This window comes from Drosophila arizonae, chromosome X, assembly GCF_054131065.1.
Source record: "Drosophila arizonae isolate 15081-1271.41 chromosome X, UAZ_ARI_1.0, whole genome shotgun sequence".
Taxonomy (NCBI): domain Eukaryota; kingdom Metazoa; phylum Arthropoda; class Insecta; order Diptera; family Drosophilidae; genus Drosophila; species Drosophila arizonae.
The window spans coordinates 6040014-6066951 of NC_142927.1; the positions used below are offsets into that span (position 1 = coordinate 6040014).

A 26938-nucleotide genomic window follows, 5' to 3' on the forward strand; every position below is an offset into this window, starting at 1 on the left:
CAGATAGGCGCGACGGAAAAAGCGCTAATCGAAGCTTCCATTCAATCGGCGCGCATGCGCCTTAAAGCCCACAAACAATACAATAACAAAATATTAATTTTAATTCAATTTAAATTAATTAATAAAAAAACAATAAATGCTAATTGTAATTGACTTTATTGCACACTACTACTACTTGTTTTGTTCTTAAAATACGGCAGACGTAATACCGGGATGGCATTCGAGATAATAATAAATCATAAGCAATATGCCTATTATATAAAAAGCATTAATCCAACTGGCCAAATATAATGGAATCCAAAATATACAAGCGACGACATTTTGCAAAAAGCATAGCAGCAAATAAATGATATACTTATACTTTGTGGGTCCATCGGAGACGGGCGTGAATATGAATATATAAACAGCGCCAAATGCCAGACACAAAATGTAGTTAGTCAATGCAGTTTTGGCAAACTTCGGAGTGTCCGCTATGAAGACAACAGTGCCACAAAGCAGCAAGTGGAGAAGACAGGCGGCAAATGTTTCCATGGGAAATATACTGGCCAAATAGGCTATGCAAATGGTGCGCGATGCTTCAAATAATGATTGAAATGTATATATTAGATAAATTGAAATTGATACTTGATTGAAAGCAAACTAACCCGTCAGACAGAGCAGAAACCAGAACTGCACAATGAGCCCCTTGGTGCCTATATCGTATTTATCCAGCTGCACCAATCGATTCGATCGGTTATAGGCCACCAAACACCAGGCGAGACTGAGAAAATAGACCAAAAATGTGAGCCCGCGTACATCTGAAAATATCTTAAGATTATCAATTTATAAATTATATACTCTTCAGAGTTTTCCACTACGCATATAGAATGCTCTATACTTATTACACGTTAAGCTTTTCGTATTTTGCAAAACTATGGCGAGCTGCAGGATTTTCTGCGGGGCCGTTTCCAAGAATGAATCGAAGAGTCGAAGGAAGCCAATGTTACAGTCCTCCTTCAAATACCTGCGGTAGCATCTACAGATATATGTATATACATTAATTCGGTTAAATATGTATATTTATATATTTAACGTCATACTCAATTTCGGCAAACTTATCGCCACGCCTCTTTGCCTCGGTGTATTTCAATGCCCAATTTAAGGTCGATGCGTCGCGAAATAGGTAGGAAACCACAAGTCTCCAAAATTGGCGTGTGTGAGCAACGGGTTGTTTGCCCGAGTTGCTAGCAATTAGTCTACGAATCGAATAAATGAATCATTTAATTGGAGTGAAAATAAAAGCCGTAGTTATTCTTACACATGTGCATAGATTAGCGTCGTTATAAACAAGGGTATTACTATGGACATAATTGTCCAGTGGCAGTAGGTGTACGATTCGCTTCTCCAATACTCATAGGCCAGACAGCAGTTCAGTATGATTGTTAAGAAACGCATAAATGCCGAAATGGCCGTCATAACAATGTTGAATGTTGTTATATGATGCGGCAATGTTGCAGATTGCATGTTCTCCAGAGTCTGGCCATCGACGAATTCCATTTCGAATACTCAATCTTAGAAGGAGATATCTGCAGATATCTCCCATACCGCTTAGCTTGTTAGAACAATCATTTCCAATCACTTGCTGACTATTGTCAGTTTCAGTTGAGATCAATTTGTGGCTCAGCTATGCTCGAAGGTAAGCCAGCTGCGCATTTGAGATGGGACAGCCTAAGTAGCTGATCTATCGAAATACCAGAATTGCGGCTTAACAAATATAGCCTAAAATTTACCGAAATAAATACCGACATTGGCATTGTATAAGGGCAACTGCTGCTGGACTAAATTCAATTTAATGTATTCAGATTACTTTAGAAAAAAAAACGAGTTCTACTACCCACACTTTTACTTTTCAACATTTTTATTTTTTTTTTTATTCTCACTTTCTTATACATTTCAATTTCCATTTTCAAACAAAGCAATCAAAAAAGAGGTCTAATTCGAGAATTTTATAAAGGTTTCTTTGAGATTTCTTCTATGATTATAGAAAGCAGATTCCATTTGGGAGCAAGCCTGCTTTTTCTTCATATTACAATTGAGTTATATTCGCATTTCCAGGTATAGGCAATGGTGGCAGTATGTGGCACATATTGTTTCGGAAAATATGGAATGCGGACACTACTAAATTGGTCGAGGCTTCTGGCAAACAGTTTTTCAAGTGGGACAGAGAGCAGTCCTCAAATGCACCCAATCCTTTGCATTCATTCTCTCCAAGAACCAAATTATCTTCCGCGTCAGAGTCGTCTGAGTAGATCGGATAGCGGCATGCATCTATATTGTCAATTTGTGATGCAAAGCACGTGATGGTTGATTCGTCATTAAATATGCCTATAATGTGATCTTCGTTCAGGCAGCCAAACGCGAAAAGTTTTTCGACTGTATTAACAAATGTTGACAGGGTTTCCTTGTCCTTCACTGTTAAGCATGGGTGCAATGCCGTCAATAAGTCTGCCAAACAATTTATGGGAACTTTGCGGTTGTCGCAAATGTATTTGATAATAGCATGCGTCAGTTGAAATTCATCATCAGAAGATAGCTTGGGTCTCATTATCATAGACTCCGAAAAATTTTGGCGACATTTCTTAAACGTTTCTTCAGCTATGACTATTTGCTGGAGCGCCTGTTTGCCATTTTCTTCGCCGACAGCTGCGATGCATATATTACGAAACGTCGGCTCCAAGCTAATAATAGCTGATGATTCAATGTCGTCCAATTCATCTCGGCTGTCATCTGCATTGAGTACCTCCTCCGCTGCGCAAAGTGCCGCTCCTATTAGGATTGGCCAGATCCATATGTATGCCGTCATCTTCATTCTGTTATTGATTGTTGTTTAATCTTACACAAACTTTTGTTTTCAAATGCAAAGCTCTTGTTGTGTAGATGATTCAATAAATACTAACGTAGATCCTAATAAATAGGTACACTTTATAGGTACCCTGAATTTGAAGTCTGAATCGTATGTGCCTGAGATTATCATTTTGTTGCTGCTTTTTTTTATTTTTGTTTGTTTTTTGGCTAGTAATCTTAGCAGTCTTATCACTCCCATCCCAATATATGTAGCTGCTTTTCAAAAGATGAAATATTAGTCAAATCAAATTAAAATATATACACTCCAATAAAACATCTAGTATGCCAGACTCTTACACTTTTGCATACATGCATAGATTGATGTCAAGAAACTCATTGATAATAACAGTCCTCTATAATTTTTCTAATTGCATATATATATTTGAATCAAACGGAAAAAGGCCGACTGCAGTATCTAAGGTGATGTCAATAACAAATAAAAATAAAATGTGTAATCGATAGTCTATGCGATGAGCGATAGATAGCAAGCAACGTTGCATTATCATCAAACTTTTGAATTGTCCAAGGCTTGACGAGCTGTTTGCCGCCCAATTACAATAAATTACTTAATTCGTATTGTTACTCGATATTTATTTCTGAAATACACATTTAAAAAATTTATAAATTTGTCTTCATCAGCGGAAATTGAATCGCTGCGAACGTTTGTTAAGTTTTACCTGTATAGATATTAATTGTCAGATTTTTTCACTTTTTGTTTCTTTTTATTTCCAATTTTATATTTCCATTTATACGCCAAGTCTTTACAAACTTTCAACCTTTACCTCTATATAAATATATTGGTTTTGTATATGTTTATGAGATTTCCTTGATTTTCAATATGTAGTTAATATCCGATATTTGATATAAGAGATTGCAATAAAAACATAAAATAATTATAATAAAGCATGTTTATAATACATATTGTGAAGAAGAATTCTTTAAGTTCGGTCGATTGCATTTTGTAGAAAAACTATTTCTTATTCGCCGAAATGTGTATGTATAAGAAATCTCAATTGACACCTCACTATTTGTGTTTTTGTTTCCGTTTCATTTTTTTGTTCTTGTGTTTGGCAAGCAAGCAAGCATATTTTTTTTTTCTTAAATATAGAAGCATGCACCATTCATTCCAATTGCGAATTGAAATGAAAAGAGGAGAAATTACTTAAAATAGGAGAACTTAAAGAGAATGACGATCATGATTGTAAAGATGAGTATGTTATTTATATGCGTAACATGGGCAAACGCGTTCGCGCTCCCAGTCAATGCCATCTGATTGTAGTTGCGGCACAGAGTCTCGTTCCTTATAAAATTGAACATCGACTCTATTAGATTGGCCGGAGTGATTTTCGAGCAGTGCTCCAAGTGACGCACAACGCAGTTCTCAAATGTGATGATGTCGCCGCATTGTTTCTCCTCGACAACTAGTTTGGGTATTGTTTTGATTTTGTTGTTGCCCTGCATGTCGATCTCATCGAAATAGGTTGAGAAGGTGCTATTGAAGCACTGATGAATATTGTCCTTTTGTGATTCGAGGCATTCGAAGCCTTCTTCGGCAATGAATAATGCTATCTGATCGCCATCCTTGTGACACACAAAGTTCAACAGACTTTTCACGATATGTTTGATCACGTCCAAGCTCTCCAACTCCTTCTTATCCAGACACGGCACCAATTTGCTCGTGAAGGCATCAACACATTCTGTCGCATTTGAGCGCTTCGCACAGTACTTATTGAAGACGACGTCCAGTTCGCCCTGAGGACTCGCCTCCTGAATTTCCTTCTGCATTGTCGTATAGTTGACAATGTTGTTCATGCATTCGCTAAGTGTTAAGAAGCCTGTCTCTATATCAGCGTACGCCTGCTCGCCATTTTTTTCGCCGGAAACTTCGATGCACTTCTTGCGAAAAGCTTCCTTTGCTTGATTGAAGCTGGTGTTTTTTAACAAGTCCTCTGGAATTTGGCTTTGCATGTCGAGCTTATCCAGATTCAATTGTGCCTGAGCCTCTAAACTGACAAATACGATTAGGATTGGCCAGATCCATGCTTGCGTTGGCAACTGCATCCTATTAACTTGATTCTTAACAATTCTTACTCAACTTTTAATATTCCAATTGTAAATGTTTTGCTTCAGCGCTGATGATCCAACAAGCAACACCGTAGCTCCCTTTAAAAATCAAGGTACTGTTTTAGTAATTAGTTGTAAATTGCCATCACATATGCATATTAATTGTACTTGTACTTTGAAATCCGAACCGTATGTGTGGATTGTTATAATTAATTTGTCATTGTGTTTATGTTCACTATGCCCACATTTGCTTAAGACAATCTATCGAGAATGATGGAATAGAACAAGAATTGCTCATGTCTTACCCGCGATAAACAAAGAGTGTTCATCTGAGCTAGTTATCTGATTTGGGTAAACTATGATAAGGAAGCTTATCTCAGTTATTGATACCTTTTTATTTGCAAGTAACTTATTATTTTTGTTTATTTCTTAACGACGTGCTGACTTTGACATGGCTTAAGATAAAAAATATTGATTCTGCAATTTATTTCATTTAATGGCAACGGTCTGCAAATTTTAAACTTTCGATAAATGATTCGATATCATGCAATTTTGCAAAAATTGCATCACTAGATTCAGGTAAAAGCGGGAAATTGTGCATAGCTTCAAAAGACTTCCGCCAAGTTCATTGTATACTTCAGATAAAATGTGTGATGTTGGAAATCTAATTGATTTAACGGGCTGGGATGAGCCTGTTAAAGATGAGGAGGTCGTAGAAGATACGCCAATTCAATCAAACAGCTTCAAAGGACCATACGACCCATTCGATTCAGTGGAAAAAGAAGCCTGCATCAAGGTGTGTATGCACATGCACACAGACACTCTCTCTCACACACACAGAGAGATTTATAACAGGATGACAAGCCATTTTTATTATTTCTTGTTTCTTTTATACAGGGCGAACACTTTAAGAATGATACACAAAATACACCAACGACACCAGCTGAAGGCCAGCTCGTCAACAATGAGTCTTCGCCATTAACCATAGAATCTGAGCCGAGCAATTCAGATATTATTAGTAGCTCTACAGTTAGCAATGAATCGCGCCACCGCAGTCTACAGCAGCTTGCCAAGCTGAATGCAACCAGGCTATCAAATATGAACACACCACCGAGTAATCAGTTGGTGAATGTTGCAACAAGTGGAAATAGCTCGTACTTTAACAGCTGCTTTCTGACCGAGAATCTGCAAATGATTGCCGCTGAGTCGCCAGTGAAGCTCATAGAAGATGAGCCCAATCCAATTCCAACCACGATGCCATCTGTCGATCTGCCTGACTATACCTGTTCCAATACAGAGTTCGAAGTACGCCTAAAGCAGATGCGCATCGCCATGTTGGGCTCGCCAGCTAAATCCGCTGCACCAGATCCTCTCCCAGCACAGACAACTCTAAATTCTCACAATACTCCAGCACAGATTGAAGCGCTGTGGCAAGAGCTGAAATTTCTGGTTTATGCACACGTTGAGCTCTCCAAGAGGGAGCAGTTCAATGCGGTAATTGAATCGCTACGTACAGCCATCCAATGCAATCGCCCAACCCCAGAAGATGCCAGCCAGGTCACTAAAGAATCGCCAATTCTATATACACGTCAGGGAACCTTCGACTTAGATCTAGAGCAACAGGTATATCTAAGCTATCATCAATTGATGCACTGCATCCAATTTAATCTATTGTATTCCATGTAATCTATAGCGAATGAAAGCAGATGCTGCAGATCATTTGAAGGCAAATGGAAATATTCAAGAGTTTCCCGATGTGATGACGTGCTCGTCGGCCACATACGATGCTGAATCGGCTGATAAGCCAATGAGTCCGATTCGAGAAACTGAATTTCAGAAAAAACCCGATTCGTATGTGACCGAAGTGGTTAACGACAACAATCTAGCTCAACAAATCAATCAGCTACTGGAGCGACACAATCTAACCAAGCAGCAGGTCAATGACAATGAGCCACAGCATCACGAGCCGGAAACGAATCAGCACTCGTCTGGCCAAACCGTTATCTTGGTGGTAAACTCCACGGCCGGCAGTCAATTGACCAACTGTATAGTGCATCCGTCCTCGGCTAGAGTGGCCAATGCGGCGGCCAAAACTGAGAGAGATAACGCGCTGCGACGACGCTCATCGTCGTTGTCCATTCACGACAAGGCCAAGCAGGAGCGACCGAAGTCGATAGTTAAGCAATCATCTGAAGAGGGCAACGAGAGCAATCTCGTGATGCCTCTGAAGGAACTGTCGACTGTGGGCGATAAATTCAATGCCATGTCGAGCTTTAGGCAGCGTCGCAACTCCTTTTCAATCGCTTCAATAGGCGGGGGCAAGGGGACTGCGCCAGCTCCCGCCGCCAGCCAGGGCAGAGGCCACTTGGTTGGCCGCACCAAGGTGACGGCCATAAACGAAACGGTTATGAAACTGAATGGCACCTCAAAGGCGAACAGCAAGCCGGTTAAACGGGTTGTGCCCATGGTGAAGCCATCGCTGGAGCTGACTGATGTAACACACCTGAATTCAACGACGCCCCGCTGCAATGTCCAGGATACGCCTCTGACGACCAAAGGCAAACAGGCCAGCAAATTATTCTGCACCAGCACACCGATGCCACAGGTGCGTCCGCTACAGCGCCGCTCCCTGAGGCCAGTGAGCAGCTATGCCAACGCCTCCTGCGCCACCACCTCCACGCTGCGATCCGCCAACTACTCGAAGAAAGCTGCCCAATGAATTGCCAGCCAAATTGTGATGTCTTTCGATAGAAATGATTTTGTTTTCAAGCTTAGAGTTAAGAATTAAGAATTAATATTTAGATTAAGAATCCGTCCGTTTCTTTTTGTTTATATAATGTACGCAATTGGCAAAAAGAGGCATGGCCAAAACCAGACTAACTATAGCACTAGATACATTCGAGACGAGGAGACCTGAGCCATGTCCGTCTAACTTGATTCATTCCTGCATATTCATAAGACAAACGCATGAAGAATAATGAAAACAATTTCTAACTCAGATTTGACATTGAATGAGTGATTTTATTTGTTGTTGTTGATCTTATTCTTCAAGATGCTGAGGTGTGTCAAGCAGTTGTCTCGGTATGCGCGTCGCTCCACCAGCTTGTCCAGGGGCACCATCTCGTTCAGCTGCTTGGCAATTTCGACGGCCGTGGGCCCCTCCATTTTGGGTGTCTCGCCCATGGTTTGGCTGACGGCATATATCGTTTTCGAGTAGCGCTCAAAGTAGTTCTCCATGCCCTCGGCGTTCAGATGCGCCGTCTCCAGCGGACCCAGGAAGGCGTAACGCATGCCCAGGCCATCGCTCATCACGCTATCAATATCTTTGACATTGAGAATGCCCGCCTCGACCAGACGCCACGTTTCGTTTAGAATCGCATACTGAATGCGATTAAGGGCGAAGCCCTCAATCTCGCGCGATAGTGTGACGGGCTTCTGGCCGATTTCGTCCATCAGATCGCGCGTCTTTTGCACCACCTCGGGCTTTGTCCACGGCGCCGGCACAATTTCCACCAGCGGCACGTAGTAGGGCGGATTGACTGGATGGGAGACAACAGTCTAGAGCAAATGGAAAAGGGAAATGGAAATAAATCAATCCAAGATAAGACCCAGAGATATGTGAAGATAATGTCACTCGTCTACATCTATGTATATCTACAATCTCTGTTCGACTTACGTTCTGTTTGTGCTTCAGGTTGGCGGTGAACAGGGAGGGCAGGAATGTGCTGGTGGAACTGGATAGGATAGTGTTGTCGTCGACCACATCGTCAAGTTTCTTGAACAGCTCCTGCTTCCAGTCCAGCTTCTCTGGGATGCACTCCTGTATAAAGATGGCGCCCTTGACCAATTCCTTGATGTCGTTGGTGCCCGAAATGCAGCTAAATTGTTGCGCCGCATTCAATTTGCCACGCAGCAAACCCTTCGCCTCCAGCTCCACCAGTTCCTTCTGTGTGGCCTTCAAGGCGCCCTGCACTTGCTCCGGCAGGATGTCATAGAGCATCACCTGGTAACCCACCGAGGCGAACAGCATGGACCAAGAACGTCCAATCAAGCCGCTAGATCAGAGCAAATACAGTTAAATTTGAAGTAAACATGCCCATGGACTCTTATGTATATCCTACCTGCCGACGATGCCTACTTTAGCCATTTTTTTCAAATCTGACATTTTGCTGCTCTATTTCAACTGTTTGTTCACTCTTAATTCTCTGTGCGCTGCCAGAAGGAACTCGACTTCTACCTTAGACGTACTGTAGGCGTTTGAACACTTTTGGTGGAGTACAACCGGTTTAATACCACTTATTCAGCGATAACAATAAAAGGTGAGCGCGACCTACATACACATGTATGTATGTATTTATGTATGTATGTATGTACACGAAGTGTGATGTGTTGTGTTGCCTAATTGGGTGCTGGGGTGTTGCTGATTCCAGTGCAGATAATGGAATGGCTACCAACAACATAGCTACATATGTATGTTCACACACACACACACATACATACGCTTGCATATGTATGCATCTAGTTTTATTGCTGGCAACGCACGAAGAAAAAGAATCAGCTGTAGCAGATCGAGAGAGGGAGAGAGAGAGAGAGACTGAGAGGAGTAAATCAAAACAATCATCCCGCTAGAAAAGTTGCTGCCAGCTTGGATTAATTGAATTTGTAACATTTTACAATATGTATGTATATTTTTATGATATGTATGTATGTATATCATGCATGTATTACGTGCATGTGTCACGCATAACCGGTTACAGCCCGAATGATTATCTATCAAAATTCCATATCACAAGTGCGTATAGAATGCCATTGGATTTATACTGTTGCCCAATTCGCTACAGGGTGTTTGTGCTCTGCTTAGCTTATTTCATAAATTTAGTCAAAATGCCCTTAATTTGACTTTTAATATTAATTCACGTTTATAATGTTTACGGGGAGCAGGTCGTATCTATGGGACACAAATAATAATAACTACCGTCAGAGAGATAAAGATGAGTGTTTGAATTATAAAATAAATGTGCAAAACAATTTATATTTGTATGCATATACATATACATACATATGTGTGAATGCAGGTATGCATGTGTGTGCATATGCAGCCTCGCTTGCACATAGTCAATACAATTGCAGCAAATAGCACTTACCCTAATTAAGGATATGCCACACTACCTAAACACAAACATTCTATTTATAATAACTAACTGTAAGGCTAACCACATTTAGCCAATTGCAGGTGCACGATTACAAAATATGTACATACATATAAACAATAGTAAATAATTGCACTTTGATAATGTTGTATGTATGTATATGAGAGGTGTCAGTGCCGACTCTTCGCATTTATTAATTCACATTCGAAGCAACGAAATTGTACATTTTCTGAATTGTGTTGTTCAATATCTTAGCCTTCAGATAAGTTGGTTTTATACAATATATGCACGCTTAAGGATGTGTATGGGTGTGTGTATCTCTGTGGATATGTGTGTGTGTTGGTGGATGTGTGTTTGAGCGGATGTGTGTGTGTTTCTTTCTCACTGTGTGTGTGTGTGTCATCTGTCTCTCTGTGTGTGTGTGTGTGTATGTGTCATCTGTCTCTGTGTGTGTGTGTGTGTATATGTCAGCTGTCTCTGAATGTGTGTGTATGTGTCAGCTGTCTCTGTGTGTGTGTGTGTATGTGTCAGCTGTCTCTGTGTGTGTGTGTGTATGTGTCATCTGTCTCTGTGTGTGTGTGTATGTGTCATCTGTCTCTGTGTGTGTGTGTATGTGTCATCTGTCTCTCTGTGTGTGTGTATGTGTGTATGTGTCAGCTGTCTCTGGCTGTGTGTTTCTTTCTCACTGTGTGTGTGTGTGTGTTTCTTTCTCACTGTGTGTGTGTGTGTGTATGTGTCATCTGTCTCTGTTGTGTGTGTGTATTTGTGTCCTCTGTCTCTGTCTGTGCGTGTGTGTGCGTGTTCTCTGTCTGTGAGTGTGTGTGGATGTGCGTGTTTATGTGTCCTCTGTCTGTATGTGTATGTGTATGAGTGTCGCTATTAGACTTAATTTGCTTGAGACATTGTGACAAAGGCGTATCACAGGACAACATCGACTTAAGTTTCTTGTGCTGGAGAGTATTCCAATTGGCAGATGCCGATGCTGATGGATTTGTCTATGGTACTTGAGGAACTCAATTATTTACTTAATCCTGTCAGCAGTTGTCAAATATATGTATGTATGTGTTTCTGCAAGTTAAATATGGATATTTTTGTTAAGCTTAGTTTAAATGGCGATCATTTGCATACATACATAAATGTGTAGAAAGGCGTTGTTATATATGTATATAAATGCATGTACATGTACATATACATATACATAGATATATATATATATATTTCGTCAATCCTTTTGTCGAGTGTCTTTGAATGATCTTGTTGTATGTGTCTAATTGTTGTCTTATACTTAAAGCGCCATTTTACGCCCCTCTATAGAGATTTCGACGGCACGACGACTCTCCTTCGAGCGTTTTGAATCCAAAAAGCGTTTCATGTGCTTCTCATAGCGATTAGGCTTGCGTTTTGAAGACTGCAGAGAAATACGTTTGTAAATTGGAAATAACAAAAGTTTGTTAATTGTGGCTTACTGAAACTTCGCCTTCGACGGTTGACTTGGGGCGAATAACGTAATCTTTGTTGGAAGGCATTGGTACACGGGCGCGGGCCACCCAGCCGGGATCGCCGGGACGCAGCAGTTTATCCTCACTGGAGAAGGTCTGATTTAGCGATGGTGGATTGCTGCTTGATGCGGGCGCAGGCTCTGGGGTCTTATGACGATTGCGTGACATTTGCGCCAGATCGCGCTCCTGACGCTCCTCCTTGCTCATTGCTGAGAAATCACAGCTCAGATTGAAGATGGGACGGGCCCATTCCGATATCAAGCGGCCAGCCCGATCTCGATTTGTCTTTGTCTCTTGTGGATGTTTGTACAAATACATGACGGCTTTTCCGATGCCAGATTGCTTTAAATATGACTTATCTATGGTTGGGAACTGACGAAAGCGAGATATACATCAAGCAAGGAGGAGAAAGAGAGAGAGAGAGAGAGAGAGAGAGACAGTTATATGTATTGCATGATGAAAAGTAATTACAATTATAATTACATCGGATAGCAGACGCAATATGCTTTCGCGTATTTGCAGACAGGGCAGACTTTTATTTGGCAACGGTGCTAGCCAATCCGTAAGTACGTTGAGTATGTTGTGCTCCAAGAAGGCCAATTGCAGATCCTTCTTAATCAGCTGAGACATCACTTGTTTGAGCATTGAAATCTTCTTAGTTGCCGGCTTGCCGGCCAAATTTAGCTGGCGATCATCGTCTGAGGCGTTCTTCATATTGATTATCAATTGATCGATCAGATCATCATTATCATTTATCAAATCGATATCGCGCTTGCGTCGTCGCACACGTTTCTCCTCCTTCTTGCGCATCAACATTGCATCAAAATCAGATATGAAGTTGCTGTTTCTAAATAGATTCAAGAGATATATATAAAGTATATGTATGAATACTCGCTGTCTATGTTTGGTTTCCTTACTCTGGCTCATTTGAAATTGGCGTGTTTTCATCATCCGAGCTTTCAATAATTTTAGCCTGTGACTTTTCAGCCATATTGTCATCAGCGTCCTTCTTCCTGTCCTCATCCTCGTCCTCATTGTCTGTGTCGGTGATTTTAGCCCGTTTCTTGTATAGCTTTGGTACATCATCTGTGTTAGGATGGACATGATGATATAATAACGATTCCAATATATGTACTTATAATAGATATTCAGCTTACCTTCAGAGTCGCTGGTGATAACACGTTTGCGATTCAGTGCATCCTGGGATGTGATCGAGTCGGCAGCACTATTTGAGCGCGAGCGTTGGTCAGACTTCCTTTTTGATTTGCTGCGACTGTGTGAGGAGTCCGCGCTTTTAGATCGACTGCGCGAGCGAACGGAGCCAGCACGTAAGTCCTTGGAGCCGCTGCGTGAGCGAGTGCCACTGCGCGAGCGTGTGCCACTGCGTGAGCGCCTGGAACCAGAGCCACTCCGGGATCGTCTGGATCCGCTGCGTGAACGTCTGGATCCACTGCGAGAACGAGATCCACTATGCGAACGCCTCGATCCACTACGCGAACGCCTCGATCCACTGCGTGAGCGCGCTGATCCACTACGTGAGCGGGCAGATCCACTACGTGATCGTCTGGATCCGCTACGTGAACGTCTTGATCCACTACGGGAGCGTCCAGATCCAGATCCACTGCGCGAGCGTCTAGATCCAGATCCACTGCGAGAACGTCTAGATCCAGATCCACTACGAGAACGTCTCGAGCCACTGCGAGAACGCCTTGATCCGCTACGTGAGCGCGCAGATCCGCTACGTGATCGTGCAGATCCACTGCGTGAGCGCGCAGATCCGCTGCGTGAACGCTTGGATCCCGATCCACTACGGGAGCGTCTGGATCCACTACGAGAGCGTCTGGATCCACTACGAGAGCGCCTGGATCCACTTCGTGAGCGTGAGCGTCCCTCAGAGCCGCTACGTGAACGTTTCGATCCACTGCGTGAACGTCTAGAGCCGCTGCGAGAGCGAGTACCACTTCGCGAACGAGCAGATCCGCTGCGCGAGCGTCTAGATCCAGATCCACTGCGTGAGCGTTGAGATCCACTTCGAGAACGATGGGGCGACCCGCTGGCTGAGCGAGCGGAGCCAGATCGACTACGAGAGCGTCGAGAGCTGTCAATAGCACTACCGCTACGGCTGCGTGACTTTCGAGTGGCACTTGGTGAACGACTTCCTATTAGTGGAGCTTCCGGCTTTTCCTGCACTGGTTCGCTCGGAGGAGCACCGGCTGATTCCTCCACAGAACACGTTGAATCGACTTCATTGTCTTGAATTGTTTTTGGGTCCGTGGGCAAGGCCGCGACCACGTCCGTGACTTTGCCGCCGTCCGGCTCTTTGTTGAACGCTTCGCCTAGAACACAAAGTGTAGACGCATAAGCACGCTAACGCTGTTTATCCACCATTTTTTTGTACAATACCTTTTTCAGCCCCCATATCCATACTTGAAAGTTTCTAGAAAATTTGGTACATGTGATATTCAACAATTTAGCTTTCTAATATTGCGCGCTGATAATAATTTCCGAAAATAACACTAAGAATAATACTTATTAACTCTCTAAAAAAAATTATGAACATACACACATTTGTATGTACAATTCGATTAATTTGATGTTCAGATAGCTACTGAAACAAAATGAAACTGAAACGGCAAATGTTCGATATATTTCAACATGCACATGTACTTGAACCACTAGTTCGATACTTTGTTGCTGAACTGGATTCAGCTCAAATTTAATTATTGTTTATTCCATTTACATGGCATGCTATAAATATTATATCATTTATACAAAGTAAAATAAAATTAGAAAAACAAATGTAATAAATAGTTTTTTAGGCAATAAAAGATTGTTTTATTGATTTATATAAATGGATGAAATTCTCAACTTGTATTCGAAACAAATTTACATTTACTTAAAATTTCTTTAGTATTCGTACAATTCGATTTACGTTATAGGGATAGTAATAAAATACATATATCCTGGTAGATTCCATAAAAGCAGTTGTAATCCTTAAATTTTTAGCACTAAGAAACTAAAACTCTACGTTGAAGAAATTGTTAGCCTAATATCGAGAGCGTTGATTGTTTAACGCGCAGAAATAAAGAACAAATAAGTCATATCCGCGTAGATGTATCAGCAATATTCCACTCAAATGATGAGTTTATGAATATTGCGTCATAAGCGCAAATGAATTGCGAGATCTAACACAGATATGGACCATTCACTATTTGCTTTAAGACTACGCTGGGGTCAGCGGCGACTGAGCATTTGGTACTCTAAGTCGCCGCTACTATCCTCATCCACCTCCCATTGCACAGGCTGAGGAATCTATGGTCTGCTGTATTCGTCCAATGCGTCTATTGGGCCTTAGACCACCTCCTCCTCCTCCTCCGCCACCACCTCCTCCTCCACCACCGCCACCACCACCCCAGCCACCATTGCGTCGGCCAGTGTTGCGGTTAGTGCCATTGCCACCGTTGAAAGGAGCGAGTAGGGTCTGAACACTGCAGGATAAGGCAATTGATTGCTTTAGAGCACATATGGTTTAAGTCTTCATAATGTACTTACAATTGCACCAAAATATACCAAAGTCCTACAAATATTTCGATAATACGTTCAAGATTCCAAGGACGCTTCTCCCACACTCGACCATCTGCAATCACAAAACAGTTTAAATAGTATTAAAATACAACCTATATATACATATATTTAGGAATACTTACTTCGGTCTATGTAAACCATGTTGCTATCGTCTCGACATTAATAATATTGTGTTTATCTATTAATTTATATAGTTTTGGAGACCATGACGTGTCTAAAGCTCAACAGCTAGAATGATATCGGCTAATCGATATTTATGAAATGTTATTAGAGGCAGTCCTCAACATATGCGATAAGCCTAATCCAAGTTATTAAAATATTTTAAAAATTGCAAAAAACAATTGTTTTACAATAAATATTTGCATATAGATATAATTAACTTTTCAATTAAGTTATGAGTAAATATATGTATTTTATTAGGGAGTATCCCTGGTTGTGAACTGTTTGTTGACATAATGCGATGAGTTGACTCTAGTGATATACTATCGATATGCTCGATAGTTCGCCAGCTATAGTCAAGTGCGAAGAATTACAAGTTTGTAATTTAGCCACAACAAAACGGCAAAGACGCTAACGCTGGCGTCTGTTGCTGCACGTAAATAGTTGCGATAATACAGCTGATAGAGTTAATAATCCCGCACAGGAAAACAGGAGAAAGCATCGTGGAGCTGACACTGGCCATAATCACGGTCAGCTGCTACCTGAGGCCAAGGTGAGTTCGACTAGACCGCAATTAGATGCACATTTACTACTAATCCAAGTCTCTAACCGAGTTTCCAGCCACCAGAGCTCATCACAGACTAACAACGTCGTCATCTGACTTCTTAATCATTAGCCCAATCGGCGAGTGCTGACAAATATGCGTAGAATATCAATCTGTTGTGATTAGTTATCGTTGACCTCCCACGCGCTTCTCAAAATACCCTGCAAGGGAGGGATATTGTCAGAATGAATGAATAGTTTGGTATATGTATAGTGTTTTTGATTGCAGTAATATTATTGAATCATGTTCATATGTATATTTACAGACACATGATCAACCTGCATATATTGAAAGCCGGCTAGATTTGACTTAATGCAACAACAGTAACTGCACATAACACACACACATACACTCACACACACACACACACACACACATACACTCACACACACACACACACACACACATACACTCACACACACACACACACACACACATGTATGCCTGTGCATAGTATTCAGTCTTTGCCATTTGGAATAGTATGAATTTAATTTATTTATTTAATTTTGTGGCATATAGTTTGACGAATTGTTAACAAACACTGGCTGCATGCCGCGCGTAAATATTTATTTCCAGTTAAGCAGCATGTACACAAATAAATGCATACATATGTATATGCATATGTGCATGTGTGTGTGTGTGTGTGTATTTGTTTGCATTGAAACGGGTTTCACGTTGGACGTTATTCAAATTTGCATTTTGATTTTGCAACACAAATCATTTACACTTCAACTTGACCTTTGTGGCCATGCAAATATATGTATGTATGTACACACGTCTATATTTGGTGTGTGTGCATGCATATGTATTCAAATTAATTCAAGTGTGCGTGCGGGTGTGTGTGTGTGCGCGCCTTCCATATGTGTATCGGTTACAGCTCGCTGCACGCTGTCGCTGCCTTTTTGGCAATCAAATCTTGTTGTTGTTATTATTGCTGTTGTTCTAGCTGCTGTTTTGTTCTAGTTGCTGCTCTGCGTAGACCGTAGACCGCTGCCGCATTGCCTGAGTTTGGTCAGTAATCGTCAAACAACGAGCGCGTACGCATTTTTCTAGCTCGATACGTTTTTTTTTTTTTTGCTGTTTATTAGCTGACATCATTTGGCCATTGGTCAGACTTGCTCTTGCTCTCTCGCTCTCGCTCTTGCTCTCTCTATTTCTTTCTCTTCGGCGTGTGTGTGTGTTTTTGAGTGGGTGCCTTAATAATTTGTTTATCAAAGCTCCTGCTAACCAACGGTCTCTCTTTTCTTTTGCTTTTCGTTCTCTTTTTTGGGCTTACAGTCAGAGTACCGTTATGCCTGGCACGTTCTGAAAAGCTGCGATCGCGGGTTCTGCGTGAACTGGATCCGAGTACGTGTAACGTGTAACGTTTTACGTTTTATCGTGTAACGGGTATCAAGCACAATACTCGATACTTTAAGCTGCCATCTGGCTGGCCTTGCTCTTCAACTTCCTTTCCTTGCCGCCGCTCTGTCGCGCCCCCCCCCCCACTCTCGCTACCTGTCTCTCTCGACTCTCTCACTCACTATCGCTTTCCTTCGCTCACTGCTGTCCTCCGTGCCGCAACAATGTATTCAGCGGGTAAATAAATAACGATATATCCTGTACATACATACATACATACGTGCATACATGCTGGCCATCTGGCTTAGCGTTTGCATGTGTGGCATCTGTTAATAAATAATAAATAGCACGATCAGTATGCCCTCACCCCTCCTCATACATTCGCTCGTCATTCATTCATATGCAAAATTCCACGCTGTTTGATTTTATATATATACATGCATACATACATATATATATGTATATGTATATTCTTAGACCAGTTTAGTTATATGCTTGTGTGTGTCCGTTTGCTTAGAGACTCCCAATCGCTTGGGTATATAAAGGTGCCTAGTCAGGCCTTAACTGTTTAATTTGCTTTCATTTGTTTATAGAAGGCCCTCCCATAGGTTCACCTATACATATGTACATACTTCAGCACCCGATCTGCATGAAGTCATCGTCCACTTACACTTGATTTGCTCACTTTGCACTGTTCCAGGCCGGAAATGGATGATCATCCATTTGCCACCGGTCTTACACCCATGAGCACACAGACAGACATATCTATGTATGCATATCATACTATTATATAATTGACCGCATTTCAATGACCCCCATTTAACGAAATATCACTAGCATATAATAGTTGCCATCGTCGCAATCCATTGATAAGTTAACTCATTTGGCCATCTAATTAGCCGCTGCACAGTGGGTCAAATGTAATAACGAAAAATTCCACTTCAATTTGAAAATAGGAAATCCAGAACATACAAATTTTATCAGAGTGTATTTAACAGGCAGGTGGCACACCCCATCAGGGATATATTTATAAATATTCTTTATCTTGTCCGTCCGCCTGTGCATGCATTGATCGCAGAACCTACAGAACCTTAGGGTATGTGCTAGTCGGGCAGCCTTGGAGTTATCTAGAATAGAGAATACATTTTCATCTCTCACTCCCTCCCACTCTCCCCTCTCACTCAGTCTAGTTTCCGTTGATGCATTTGCACCACTGTGCCACATTATTTGATTAAATTGCTTTTATCAATCGATTAGCTTAACGGTTTCACGAACTTCATATCAGCCCGAGAAGTTTTTGGAGCCGAGCATAACATTCCATGCCCATTCCCATATCATGCTTTGATTGATGTACATGTATATACACATACATGTATGTACATATGTGCATATGCATATGTATGTACGTATGCACTTGTGTACTTGTGTTGGTTATTGCATACACAGTTCACTAATTGGTAATACTGTTTGCAGTTCGCACCCACGACTACGATTATCCCGAATCGGAAATGGATGAGCGAGAGAGTCTTTACTTTGATACGATCTCGCTGGCCGATTCGGAGGCAGCGGCAGCGGCGGCACATCGCAAGTCGCTATCGCAGTCCCGCAATACCATTTACCACTCGGCGGTGGATCTGGCCGGCGATGAGACGCGCAACAGTTTGAGGAACAGCGCCATCGTTACGGATCACATGAGGCTCGCTGGCTGGCAGCCGGGCTATCGACAGTCGACGGCGCTGGAGCATCTGAATGGTGATGCCGGTGCTGGTGCCGTTGGCGTTGACCATACGGACACTGCCATTGCTGCCCAGCTGCTGGCATTGCAAAACGGACGCACACATCTGCCCACCGGCATTGGCGTCGCCGGTGGCTATGGCTATAGCCGAACGGGCGCTGGCGCTGGCGCTGGCAGCGGTGATGATGAGGTCTCTAGACGCCTTTTAAGGCAAAGTAGCACAGTTTCTAATAGAGATAAGAAATTGCCAATTACATACTCCCAGTGGAAATCGAGGGTAAACAACGATAAACTAAAAACCAAAACAAACAACACACAAAAACCAACAAACGATCAACGATTAAATAAGCAGCACAAGCAATGCAAATACTCTGCCAATATGCCAATACATACATACATACATACATACAGACAAATATCATTAATAACAGTAATAGGCGCTACTCAATGGCGTGCACTCTATCCCTTTTTAGTTATGTATATTGCTCTCTCGCTCTCGCTCTCGCTCTCGCTCTCTTTCTCTGTCACTCTCACTACGCTAATCGTTTGCATACGCTCGCACAAGTTTCATTTCTCAGCATTTCATGGCAGCAGCACACGCACATCCATTCCAATTCCAAGTCGTTCCACTCTGTTTCCTGGTTAGCTGCGCACTGTGGTTCGTTTGGCTTTAAATGCATTTAGCTAATAGAAAACTGTTTTTGACAGCATCTGCATACGTAAATACATACATCGATACATACATATTTATGTACATGCATCACATATGCATCAATTCACACTGTATTCGCATTCTTTTGTTTACTTGCTGTGGCTACGTTTCTCACCATTTTCTGTCTTTCTCTTTTTTTTCTCTCTTTTTTCAATAGTTTGCTTGCGGGAATGGGTAATGGCAATTTTTTAGCATAAATACCTCAATGTGTATATATATGTGTGTATAACAATATATGTACATACATACATACATATATACATACGTATTCAAATATACCTTAGTATATAAATTGTACATAAATTAAGTTTAAGCTCAGTTTTGATCAAACATAGGAGTCAGGAGCGTTGTCTGAAAAGATTTCATATTTTCCGAATATTTTCCAATGCGTGCGTTGGCTTAGTGCATGTATATGTGTGTATGTGTGTGCATGGCTCAGTATACGCACAACATTTATACGTACATATCATATCTCACTGTAATATTTGGCAAACATCTTAGCTTTCAGGATCGATTATCAGCTGTATTTACTTTGAGCTTGCTTTAAAAGGGGTATTTGTTTAATTTTAATACTTACTGATTATAAGAAAAAGGGAACCATAAAAGAACATACATATATGTTTATAGGGAGCCAATCACATTGCGAGTTTTATCAGCTTGCAATTCCATGAATAATTGATGTGTAGAACTGCTATCCGAACAGAGTTAACGCGTATTTCTGTTGTGTTCCTGACTTTCGTATTAATAAATATCCGGTTCCAGATATTGAAATATTACGACAGACTGCAGTTAGTTAGACTTTTATGTTTGGCCAGATCGGTTCAGTTATTGAGCATGTTTTGCACGAATATATGCAAACCGTTCCACTCCTGCTATTAAACGGGCATTTTACTAAATGATCTTGTATGAAGTTGATGCTTGATCAGTTTTTTTTTTTTTTTTTTTCCTGAAGCGGCACTTGCACCTACAAGCGCTTATTTTGTGTACACCCGATCCCTGATATTATATATATATATATATATATATATATATATAATATATATATATATATATATGTAATATATATAAATCGATCGAGCTGCGCTTTAATCTCTGTGAACCTCTCCCTTGACAGACGTATCGCAGCTTGAAGGATGGACGCAGCGTGGACTTTGTTCTGGCCTACAACGGCGACGATAGCGACACGGCGGCCAAAAAGCAGCGTGAGATCTTCGAGGAGAATCTAAAGCGCGAGGGCCTAGTGCTGGAGCCCTATGATCAGCAATGGGTGCACTTCACCAAAGTGCATGCACCGATGCCGGTGCTGGAGCGGTATGCGGAAGTGCTAAAGATCAAGATGCCAATGAAGGTGATACCGGGCCAGGAGCAAATCATCGCGGAGAGCCAGCGCGAACTGAATACCTGCTGGAGTCGCATGTGCCGAAGACTGTTCAGTTCGGTGCAGCTAAACAATGAGGTGTTTCCCGAGCGCGGCCAACGCATCCACATGGAATTCGCACGTAAATACCTCGAGCTGTACGATAAGGAGCATCCCAACTACTTTGATGACAGCACACGGTATTCGATCATCAATTTCATAATGCAGCGACAGCACTTCGAGAAGGGCGACGAGACGGCCGAGAGTCTGGGCATCGAGAAGCTCATCGAGGATGGGGTCTACCTCTGCGCCTATGCGCTGCACGATGTAAGTAATCTGGTGGACATATATATATATATATATATATACAGAGGTGGTCAAAAGTATTTACACACCGAACATTGGTATAATGGTTTTGTTAAATGTTATAACAGGCAGAAGGAGGCGTGGCAGATCCCATAAAGTATATATATTCTTGAGCTGAGTCGATTTAGCTCTGTCCGTCTGTCCGTCTGTCCGTCCGTCCGTCTGTCCGTGTGAAAGAACGCGTCGATCTCAGCAGATATAAGAGCTAGAGTCTTAAAATGTTGTTTTGCCTAGCTATAAGCATATTTGCCTAACAGTTGTGTTTCAAAATACTTTTGGCGTCGCCTGTATATATAATAAATATGGTGATTAATATTGTTAAATGATTAATATATTTCAGAAGGTCAAACGTGATGATCTGCTGAAGGAATGGGCGAGCCTACGTAATTGGAAGAAGTAAGCAAAGATTTGATTTGATTTGATTTGGCATTCATTAATCCTTCTCTCTCTCTCTCAGAATGCAGCCACTGGATCACATCAAGGACTACTTTGGGGCCAAGGTGGCGCTCTACTATGCCTGGCTGGGCTTCTATACGCAGATGCTGATACCGATTAGCGTGCTGGGCATACTCTTCTTTCTCTACGGCTTCGTGACGTGGAACAGTGATCCGATTAGCTATGACATATGCAAAGGCAACGAGACGATCATGTGCCCTCAGTGCGATCGTGGCTGCAAGTTCTGGCATCTGAACGAGACGTGCGCATCCTCGCGTTTCAACTATCTGATTGATAACAAAATGACGATGGTGTTCGCCTTTGTGTTGTCCATCTGGGCGGTGGCCTACTTGGAGCTGTGGAAGCGCTACTCGGCGGGTCTGGTGCATCGCTGGGGCCTCACCGGTTTCAATCATCATGTGGAGCATCCGCGTCCCCAGTACCTGGCCAAACTCCGCAAGTCCAAGAAGCTCAAGGACACACCGCTTGACACCAAAACCATGTTTGATCCGGATGTGCCCTTCTGGAGCTTCAAGTTTCTGCCCAACTTTACCAGCTACAGCATCGTGGTGTTGTTTGTATGTTCCCGAACTACCCATTGTCCGTTGTCTATATCTATCTATATCTGTATGTATATGCGTTCGATTTGTTGGCAGATATGCATATCACTGATCGGCGTGGCGGCCATCATCATTTATCGGATGGCCCAGCGTGCCTCCAGCTCCATCATTGGCAACGAGGACTCAATGACGTACAAGATCATGGTGCTGCCAATAACGGCCGGTTTTCTCGATCTGCTTGTGATCTCGGTGCTGGATCTGGTCTACAGCAAGCTGGCGATTAGCCTAACCAATTACGAATATTGCCGCACACAAACCGAATACGACGAGAGTCTCACCATCAAGAACTATGTGTTCCAGTTCGTTAACTACTATTCATCGCTATTCTATATTGCATTTCTGAAGGGCAAATTCGTTGGCTATCCCTCCAAATACAATCGGATATTCAGTTTCCGGCAGGAGGAATGCAATCCCGGCGGCTGTCTCATGGAGCTCTGCATGCAGCTGGTGATCATAATGGGGGGCAAGCAGGCGGTGAATGCGGTTATCGAGATGCTCATACCATTTCTGATGCGTGTCTTCAATGAGCTGAGCCAACGCTACGATTTCCTCAAGCGCCACAACGAAAAGAAGGTGCCGTCTATCAATCAGTTTACCGAAGACTTTAATTTGCTGCCAGCCGAGGGCAATTCATTGTATGAGGAGTATCTGGAGATGGGTAGGATTGGCTAGATACAACACTCGAAACTCGAATCAAATGACTCTAATCACTTTCTCTCTCTCTCTCTTTCTCTCTCTGTCTCTCCCTTTCGCATCTATGCGCAGTGGTGCAGTATGGCTTCATCACGTTGTTTAGCTTGGCATTTCCCTTGGCGCCGCTATTGGCGCTGATCAATAACGTGGTTGAGGTGCGTCTGGATGCCATCAAAATGCTGCGCTTCATACGGCGTCCCGTGGGCATGCGAGCTCGCAACATTGGCGTCTGGCAAAACATTATGGCCGTCGTCACACACATCTCGGTCGCCTCGAGCGTGAGTAGTGAACTAAACGACAAACTCCCGAATGCACATACTAAATATTCATATTTATATATATGCTTGATCAATCTCGTGCAGGCCATGATAATTGCATTTAGCACGAACTTTATACCGAAATTCGTTTACAAAGCCACCCACGATGATCCCGAGCTGGATGGCTATCTGAACTTTACGCTGGCCGCATTTTATACCAAGGACTACAAGACGCAATCGCTGCTGGATGCCAGCAATGCGGCCAACGTGACGCTCTGCCACTATATTGAGTTCCGCAACGATCCGTGGGTGGACCCACCCTACAAGCGGCCCATGATCTACTGGAAGATCCTGATGGCCCGCCTGGCCTTCATAGTCATCTATCAAGTGAGAGATTGTCCCTAAATACATATTTGTATATCTAGTTTTTATTATATATATGCTTTATTTCTGTATTACTTTTTTCATTATAGAATATCATCAGCATGCTGCAGGGCATTTTGCGCTGGGCTGTGCCCGACGTCTCGGCCCGCCTGCTGAAGCGCATCAAACGCGAAAACTTTCTGCTGCGTGAGCACATCATCGACTATGAGAAGAGTCAGGTGCAGGAGATAACGCAGCAGCAACAACTGCAGCAGCAACAGCAACAACTGCAGCAGCATCAGTCGCCGCGCCTGCGTCTCAATGGCAACAGCGACAATGCAACAACTTTTGTCTAAGACTCAATCATGCCCCAGTTTATTTTGTTTTTGTAGCGACGATTCAAGTGCATTTTAGTTCATAAGCCTCTTATTGTGGATGATTTATATATATATATATATATATATATATATATATATATATATATATATACATATATATAGAGATAGAAATTAATATAGCTATATACTTTTGTATATAATTAATGTAACATGCATTGAGCTCCGATGTAACGTACTTAGCCACGCCCCCCCCCCCCCCCCCCCTACCTCCCTCCCTAAACAAGCAAAACTATCTTTCAGCCCCGCCCCACCCGGAAAAAAAAGAAACAAACAACTAAGAAAGCTCTAGTCGAGACTGCCCGACTGAGATCCCCTGAACCCTTCGACTGCACACATACACGCACACACACAGTCATACGTACGCACGCATAAACACGCATTGGCTGCAGTGGTTGCTTACAATGGGAACTTAATGGTTCAATAACTTTTCTTGTGGGTGTACTTTCTTCATGAAACTTTTAGATCATATATATAACATAAATATGCATGTATTTGCCAAAGCACAAATCTCTAGTATTTGAAATACGCCTTTTACAAATGTGAGGGTGAAGGGGTGAATTAGGGGTGGGGGGTAAATTTTGACAAAAACTGAAATTTTATAAAATGCATATAAGTATACATACTGGTTTTCGATAATGTTTTTAATCGATAACAAAATAACGGGGCAAGTTATCGATATTGAAAGCAAAACTCGATATGCGCGTGCTATACACGGACCTAGGAAAAAAATTCAAGTCTCTAGCTCTTATATCTTCTGAGATCGACGCATTCTAACATACGGACAGACGAACGGACGGACAGAGCTAAATCGACTCAGCTCGTCGCCCTGATAAAGAGTATATACACTTTATGGGGTCTGCCACGCCTCCTTCTGCCTGTTACATACATTTAACAAAACCATTATACGCTGATTTCCCATTTTCAATGGGTTCAGGGTATAAAAACCAGATTAACTTTGTATAAAACTTGTATAAAATGCCAAATTATTAAAATGTTTGAAAGGCTTTCGTACTATATATATATATATATACATATATATATGTGGTATATATATGTATGTATATTAATAGCTCAGATCGCTTTTGGGCCTAGACTATTTGTACATCTTTGATAACTGCTATGCGTCCAAAGATTACTTCCATATATCTAATCATACAATCGTATTGCTTTTTCGTACTAATCTTTCGTTTGTACCTAAGACGATGTGTCGATATATGTGTATATACATATGTATTACTGTATATGTACATACATATATGTATATGTATATCTGTATTTATATCTGCTGCTAAGCCAAAAACTATCAAATTGCGAGTGCTTAGCCTATTTGTATATAAGCAAAAACAACATAAACAATCCAATGTACCTTATATCATCTACACACACACACACACGTACACACAGAGAGAGACACCCGCACACGCCTATACATCTATATGTATAGTACGTGCTGCTTCATGTGAGTTGTTTATACGATTTTGTGTTACGTTCGTCCAGCACAAAAAAAAAAAAAAAAAAAAAAAAAAAAATACTGTTTTATACAACCGAATGTAAACGTTTAAGAGATGCAGTTAATATATTTTATTATTTTGATAAATATATTTATATACAACAAAAAGAGTTGGAGCGGAGAGAAAGAGTTAGATAGATGGAAAGAGAGAGAGAGAGAGAGAGAGAGAGAGAAAGGTGCATTGCGATGTATGCTCTAAATAAAACTTTACACATCGAATTGTTAACAATTTACAAAATAATTGTAATCAAATGAGATTAAAAAATGACTTGGAAATGTTAAACAAAATAAAAAAATAACAGAAATAAATTATAGTAAGAATATATTTAAAACAACTAAGAAAGCTCTAGTCGAGACTGCTCGACTACGAGATCCCCTGAACCCTTCGAGCAATAGCTATTTCAATAATTTTTCGCGTCTTTTTACTTACACAAGACACACGCACACACACACACATTCACACACACACATTCACGCACACACACATACACACACATACAAATACACATACATACACACAAGCGCTCATACCCGCACACAAGCACCCACGACTAAACACGCATGGGCTGCAGTGTGCGCTTACTATGAGAACTTAATTGTTTAATAACTTTTTTTCTGGACATACGATCTTCATAAACCTTTCAGATTATGATCTTAACAGGGATATACATGTATTTGCCAAAGTACAAGTCTATAGTATTTGAGATATAGGGTGGATATAGGGGTGGAGGTAAAGTTTAGCAAAAACTGAAATTGTATAAATTGCATATAAATCCACATTAAAAATTTGGAGACTTTAGCTTTAAAGTTGTAGGAGATATAATTTTATAACTGATTTCGATAAGGTTTTATCGATAAAAATATCGAAAGGAGCTATCGATTTTTAAAGCAAAACTCGATATCCGCGTGGTATATACGGACATTTTACAAAAAAATTTGGTCTCTAGCTCTTGTATCTTCTGAAATCGACGCGTTCAAACATACTGACAGACGGACAGACGGACGGACGGACAGCCAGACAGACGGACAGGGCTAAATCAACTCAGCTCGTCGCACTGATCAAGAATATATATACTTTGTGGGGTTTGCCACGCCTCCTTCTACCTGTTACATACATTTCAACAAAACCATTATAGCCTGATTTACCATTGAAAATGGGCTCAGGGTATAAAAAACTGAAAATTATTATGAAGTTGGCAAGCTCAAA

The 26938-nt window shown here is 41.6% G+C and overlaps 7 protein-coding genes and 1 long non-coding RNA gene across 15 annotated transcripts; 2 read left to right on the forward strand and 6 right to left on the reverse strand.

The window, feature by feature from the left end:
- Window positions 1-68: 68 nt before the first annotated feature.
- Window positions 69-1732, reverse strand: LOC108619197 (XK-related protein 4). Its single transcript, XM_018015603.2, has 5 exons — window positions 1298-1732; window positions 1080-1235; window positions 885-1015; window positions 645-797; window positions 69-575 (listed from the first exon to the last, which is right to left on the reverse strand). The coding sequence occupies exons 1-5, from the start codon at window positions 1534-1536 to the stop codon at window positions 187-189; spliced, it is 1068 nt and encodes a 355-aa protein (XP_017871092.1). The 5' UTR covers window positions 1537-1732; the 3' UTR covers window positions 69-186.
- Window positions 1733-1879: 147 nt separating this feature from the next.
- On the reverse strand, window positions 1880-5247 carry LOC108619204 (27 kDa hemolymph protein). Of its 2 annotated transcripts, none has more exons than XM_089474766.1 (2): window positions 5116-5247; window positions 1880-5046 (listed from the first exon to the last, which is right to left on the reverse strand). In XM_089474766.1, the coding sequence occupies exon 2, from the start codon at window positions 4942-4944 to the stop codon at window positions 4042-4044; it is 903 nt and encodes a 300-aa protein (XP_089330892.1). In that variant the 5' UTR covers window positions 4945-5046; window positions 5116-5247; the 3' UTR covers window positions 1880-4041. The 2 variants fall into 2 exon arrangements, with proteins under 2 accessions (XP_089330892.1, XP_089330893.1); XM_089474767.1 differs by having other exon boundaries at window positions 5122-5235.
- A 251-nt stretch (window positions 5248-5498) lies between these two features.
- LOC108619195 (uncharacterized) lies at window positions 5499-7945 on the forward strand. Its single transcript, XM_018015597.2, has 3 exons — window positions 5499-5743; window positions 5845-6570; window positions 6641-7945. Exons 1-3 carry the CDS (start codon window positions 5594-5596, stop codon window positions 7664-7666), a joined length of 1902 nt encoding a protein of 633 aa, XP_017871086.1. The 5' UTR covers window positions 5499-5593; the 3' UTR covers window positions 7667-7945.
- Had1 (beta Hydroxy acid dehydrogenase 1) lies at window positions 7943-9623 on the reverse strand. The gene is made up of 3 exons (XM_018015608.2): window positions 9069-9623; window positions 8624-9002; window positions 7943-8505 (listed from the first exon to the last, which is right to left on the reverse strand). Exons 1-3 carry the CDS (start codon window positions 9110-9112, stop codon window positions 7969-7971), a joined length of 960 nt encoding a protein of 319 aa, XP_017871097.1. The 5' UTR covers window positions 9113-9623; the 3' UTR covers window positions 7943-7968.
- Window positions 9624-10243: 620 nt separating this feature from the next.
- LOC108619192 (uncharacterized) lies at window positions 10244-14220 on the reverse strand. The gene is made up of 7 exons (XM_089474759.1): window positions 14000-14220; window positions 12754-13932; window positions 12514-12682; window positions 12080-12443; window positions 11564-11968; window positions 11230-11505; window positions 10244-11165 (listed from the first exon to the last, which is right to left on the reverse strand). Exons 1-6 carry the CDS (start codon window positions 14019-14021, stop codon window positions 11383-11385), a joined length of 2262 nt encoding a protein of 753 aa, XP_089330885.1. The 5' UTR covers window positions 14022-14220; the 3' UTR covers window positions 10244-11165; window positions 11230-11382.
- A 184-nt stretch (window positions 14221-14404) lies between these two features.
- Window positions 14405-15464, reverse strand: SelG (Selenoprotein G). Its single transcript, XM_018015617.2, has 3 exons — window positions 15304-15464; window positions 15149-15233; window positions 14405-15084 (listed from the first exon to the last, which is right to left on the reverse strand). The coding sequence occupies exons 1-3, from the start codon at window positions 15320-15322 to the stop codon at window positions 14877-14879; spliced, it is 312 nt and encodes a 103-aa protein (XP_017871106.1). The 5' UTR covers window positions 15323-15464; the 3' UTR covers window positions 14405-14876.
- Window positions 15465-15651: 187 nt separating this feature from the next.
- LOC108618056 (anoctamin-1) lies at window positions 15652-26040 on the forward strand. 7 transcript variants are annotated; one of them, XM_089474752.1, is made up of 10 exons: window positions 15652-15893; window positions 17223-17522; window positions 18759-19297; window positions 20847-21416; window positions 21796-21851; window positions 21913-22468; window positions 22547-23168; window positions 23276-23481; window positions 23566-23847; window positions 23934-26040. In XM_089474752.1, exons 2-10 carry the CDS (start codon window positions 17510-17512, stop codon window positions 24177-24179), a joined length of 3090 nt encoding a protein of 1029 aa, XP_089330878.1. In that variant the 5' UTR covers window positions 15652-15893; window positions 17223-17509; the 3' UTR covers window positions 24180-26040. The 7 variants fall into 7 exon arrangements, with proteins under 7 accessions (XP_089330878.1, XP_089330881.1, XP_089330879.1 ...); XM_089474755.1 differs by having other exon boundaries at window positions 17223-17291; XM_089474751.1 differs by lacking the exon at window positions 15652-15893 and adding an exon at window positions 16977-17131.
- LOC149267827 (uncharacterized) lies at window positions 15671-16942 on the reverse strand. The gene is made up of 2 exons (XR_016271147.1): window positions 16820-16942; window positions 15671-16105 (listed from the first exon to the last, which is right to left on the reverse strand). It is a non-coding gene; the product is annotated as an uncharacterized LOC149267827 (long non-coding RNA).
- Window positions 26041-26938: the final 898 nt, after the last annotated feature.